Raw genomic sequence first — 4,528 nt, forward strand, 5'->3', positions numbered from 1 at the left:
TGGAAAGTTAATTAGGACTGTTTTGAAGTAGCTAAGCAAAGAGTTTCTTTTGTACATTTTTCTGGGCTATGACAAAAATTTAAGGATACCTGAAGCACCTGGCAAATAGCAAAGTGCTCTAGAAATGTGCTAAAAATGCTTATCACAACATACCAAAAAGGCAGCGCTCCACTTCTTTGTTCGAATTTGTCATAACCGTGTGCTTGAAAAGGTTAAATTAATTTTAACTTGCTCTCATTTTACAACAATCTCTCACAAATGTCTTTTAAAAACAGAGCATATATCCAGTGTATGACACAAGATTATGTTAGTTATTTTTTCCACACAAGCTGTAAAATATCAATGTATGATATGATACACTGATAATAGAAAACCAAATTTAAAAGAGAAAAAAAATCACTCTAATTTTATTAAGTAGAGAAATTTTTCAGTAATCATTCACCTCCATATTCACATTCTATGTATTTTCTCATGGTCAACAAACTGATTCAAATGATTTAAGTTATCCCACCATTTAAAGAGAAAAGTCTCTACAATAATTTGAAACCATGGTGTTATCTTAATTTCACCAATGGCTGCTTTTTTCAGAAGTTCTTCCAGTTCTTCCTTTGACACATAACAATAGCTTTTAATCTCATTGGGATCTGGATTCAAAGTAACATTTTTTCTCACAAGCAAAATATAATCAATTTCATGTTCACCCCAGATACCATCAGATTGAGCCTTGTAGTGAATTCGTGTGAGATAATTAATTTCTTCTGGAGGAACCTAAGACATAAAAAAAAAATCAACAAAAAAGTAATTTAAAATCAACCCATCACATTACAGTAATATCTTGAACAGTACAGTTTTAGAATTAGAACTTCTAAAATGTTACTCTCCTCAATATACAGAAACCTTGACATTATATGGAAAAAATTATTACACCATTAGTTTCAAGTGTCTACATTTTTTTTCTCACTGGACCAAACATATTAAGTTGATTTTTTTGGAGAAATGTTTTTTAAAAAAGGGGGCTAGACTCAGTGGCTGACATCTACAATTCTAGCACTTTGGGAGGCCAAGACAGGAGGATTGCTTGAGCCCAAGAATTTGAGACCAACCTGGGCAACATCTCTTCTCTACCAAAAAAATAAAATAAAAAGAAACTGCTTGTGGCGGTGTATGCCTATAGTCCCAGCAAGAGGCCGAGGCAGGAAGATCACTTGACCTCCCAGAGTTCAGGGCCACAGTGAGCTGTGATCCCTGCACTCCAGTCTGGCCAACAGTATGAGACCTTGACTCGAAAAAAAAAAAAAAAGAAAAAAAAGAAAAAAAGGTAGTCAAATAAAAATGTGACATCTTGGCCGGGCTCAGTGGCTTAGCCTGTCATCCCAGCACTTTGGGAGGCCGAGGAGAGTGAACTGCCTGAGCCTGCAGGTTTGAGACCAGCCTGGGCAACTTGGCAAAACCTCATCTCTACAAAAAAATTGTTAAAAGTTAGCTGGGAGTGGTAGTGCGTACCTGTAGTTCTGGCTACTTGGAAGACTGAGGCGGAAGGATTGCTGGAGCCCAGCAGGTAGAGGCTGTAGTAGCTGTGAGCATGCCACTGCACCTCAGCCTGGGTGATGGAGTGAGACTCCAACTCAAAAAAACCACACAAAAAAACAACAAAAAAAGCGACAACCTCCTTCTTTGTATTTTAAGGTTATTTTTTATTTTTTTGAGTAGGACTCTCACTCTGTCACACAGGCTAAAGTACAGTGGCATGCTCACGGTCACCACACGCTCGACCTGCTGGGCTCAGGTGATTCTTCCGCCTCAGCTTTCCAAGTAGTTGGAACCAGAGGTACACACTACCATGCCAGCTAATTTTTTGATTTATTGTAGAGATGAGACCTTGTCAAGTTGCCCGGGCTGGTCTTGAACCCCTAGACTCAGGCAATCCTCTTGCCTCGGCCTCCCAAAGTATTGGGATTATAGGCTTGAGCCACTGCGCTCAGCCTTAGGGTTATTTTTCAGAGAAAAAAAAAAATGTACTATTTTAACTAGATAACATTTTCAGGTCTTATTTAAAGGGGACAAATCCTGCTGGGTGCAGTGGCTCATGCCTATAATCCCAGCACTTTGGGAGCCAAGGCAAGAGGATTGCCTGAGCTCAGGGGTTCAAGACCAGTCTGGGGCAACTCGGTGAGTCCTCATCTCTACAAAAAAATTAGCCAGGCATGGTGGCGCGTGCCTATGGTTCCAGCTACTGGAAGGCTGAGGCAGAAAGATCACCCGAACCCAGCAGGTCGAGGCTACAGTGGCCATGAGTGGGCCACTGCACTCCAGCCTGAGTGAAACAGTGAGACTCCAACTGAAAAAATAAAAATAAAATAAAAATAAAATAAAGGGAACAGATCCAAGGGGTTAGGGAGTAAAAAAAGATTACTTCAATTCAGTAGGCTGGATTTACTGTGCACATTCCTAATAGTTTCCATAACAAAACACCCATCATTCTGGGGGGGAGTTTGACAAAAACCGGAAAACCTGCCAGACAAACCCTAAAAGTGCAGTAACACTTGAAAATATTCATCTTTAATTTGATCAATCTTATACAGTGGTTAACAGATCACTCCATCTCAACACTGAGGTGAATTCTGAGAAGGGATATTAAGAAAATAAAATTTCAATAAACTCTATTCAAGGTGCTTTCTGGGGCTGAATCATAACTCAGGAGGTTACTAAGCAACTGTCACGTACAAGTGGATTTAAAAATTTTATTATAAGCGTTTAATTTACATTTAGGTTTCAGCTTGTATGGCTGTGCAATAAGCGGATTACCTCTTCCATGGGAATTCCTAACTCAGCTTTCAGACGCCTCTGCGCAGCTCGCCTCACTCCAAGGGCATTGTGCTCCTCAACCTCGCCCGGGTTATTCAGTGGATGACTACAGCAAGTATTGGTAAAACAACCTGGAAAATGTTAACATCAACACATCAACTTTTCTTCAAAGCAGGTCTGAAAGATCAAGAAAATTTTTCTAGGTAATAGAAATATAAAATGATCTTTGAAAGGATTTTAAAAATCAGTTATATGGACTATCAGTAATTATTTTGCAAAACAGACATTTGTAGGTAAGTTCTTTATTAATGCCTCTTCAACCAAAAAGATCAAGTGTGCAGACAATACAGATTACAAATAAACATGTAAATATATTCACACATAAATGCACGCCTCCCCTACCCTTTTTAACAGCTCTTATCCTTTTTTTTTTTTTGAGTTGGAGTCTCACTGTGTTGCCCAGACTGGAGTGCAGTGGCTGCTCCCGGCCACCGCAGCCTCGACCTGCTGGGCACCGGCGATCCTGCTCCAAGCATTCAAAGTGATAAAAAGTCATATTAATGTACAGACAAAATAGTGTACATTGAGTGTACTAACCTGGAAAGGTAATCTTAGCATCTGATCTCTGCTGTAGCAGGAGCTTATTTTCAGTGTTGAATAAGAAGACACTGAAAGCCCGATGTAATAATCCTGAAAGCAAAAGAAATACAACTAATTTAGTCCTAAAATGCCAATTACTTGCCAGCTTCTCCCCACAGGGTTCGGAGTCAGGTTGGTAACTTGGTGCCGTTTTTGCCCTTTGCTCAGTCCACTCACATGGACAGTCTCTGCGTGGTTATGGGGGGAGAGCTCTGCCACCCAGCAGGCAAGTCAGCCAACAAGCGAGGGCAACACGACCTTCTCGGCAACTCTGCTGCCAGCCCACTTTCCTATCAGGGACGCTCGGCTGAGGCCCCATGGGTCTTTCACTCGTGGGCAAGTGGCAAGGGCATGTGCCCACCTCTCTGTTCATGAGGAAGAAAAGATTAGAGGCTTGAGACTGCTTTGGAGATGTTGAGATTAGTCTATTCCCTCATTTAAGAAACCAGACTAACTGAAGACGCTGAGTGAAAGGCACGAAGTGGACGGTAATCACCGTGAAACAGGGATAGCAAGAGATATTACACCACCACTGTTTAGGTCACTGGAACTAAACAGAAAGCATGGTGTCATTACGAAACGCATCTCCCGTCAGGGCACTCTTCTCAGCAACCAGAAACGCCTAACCACTTTATAACAAAGCATATTTTGGAGCAGTACCTTTCTCAATGTTCTCATTCAGGTGACAATTTTTCTTGGTCTCAGCCCCAATTTTATTGTCATTTTCATCGATAAGGATGCACATCTCTGCCAGAAGTTGAACCTGTTGCTCGTCGAGATGGTCAATATTTGTTTCAGGCATGTTTACAAATGGTCTGATCTGTCCCAGAACACTAGAAGCAAGAGGAGAGAGAAAGAAGGGCCCATGTCACACTTTCCTGAATGTCACGTCAACACTGTGGAGAAGCCTTGTCCGCACTTTGGCCCCCTCAAAGGCTCAGCATCCAGCTGCTGTCCCACCTGCAGTTGTACTATTCGGGATCTCATCGGGACCCAGGAATGCGCCGGCCTACCACTCAGCACCAGCTTGGTCTTGCTGTCTTCTCACAGCTGACCTGTCCCAACAGTTACATGCCCAGCTCCG

At 41.8% G+C, this 4,528-nt stretch overlaps 1 protein-coding gene across 1 annotated transcript; it reads right to left on the minus strand.

Moving 5' to 3' along the window:
• Positions 1-204: 204 nt before the first annotated feature.
• IDI1 (isopentenyl-diphosphate delta isomerase 1) lies at positions 205-4,289 on the minus strand. The gene is made up of 4 exons (XM_008069418.2): positions 4,105-4,289; positions 3,403-3,495; positions 2,806-2,936; positions 205-768 (listed from the first exon to the last, which is right to left on the minus strand). Exons 1-4 carry the CDS (start codon positions 4,244-4,246, stop codon positions 451-453), a joined length of 684 nt encoding a protein of 227 aa, XP_008067609.1. The 5' UTR covers positions 4,247-4,289; the 3' UTR covers positions 205-450.
• Positions 4,290-4,528: the final 239 nt, after the last annotated feature.

The sequence above is a fragment of the Carlito syrichta genome, unplaced genomic scaffold (assembly GCF_000164805.1).
Source record: "Carlito syrichta isolate Samal-C Ts95f unplaced genomic scaffold, Tarsius_syrichta-2.0.1 Scaffold110335, whole genome shotgun sequence".
In the NCBI taxonomy this organism is placed as follows: Eukaryota; Metazoa; Chordata; class Mammalia; order Primates; family Tarsiidae; genus Carlito; species Carlito syrichta.

Coding starts and splice junctions, on each gene's coding strand:
- IDI1 (XM_008069418.2), bottom strand. CDS start 4,246: ATGCCTGAAACAAATATTGACCATCTCGACGAGCAACAGGTTCAACTT. Junction 3,496..4,104: donor GAATGAGAACATTGAGAAAG/GTACTGCTCCAA, acceptor TTTTGCTTTCAG/GATTATTACATCGGGCTTTC. Junction 769..2,805: donor TAGGAATTCCCATGGAAGAG/GTAATCCGCTTA, acceptor TTTATGTCTTAG/GTTCCTCCAGAAGAAATTAA.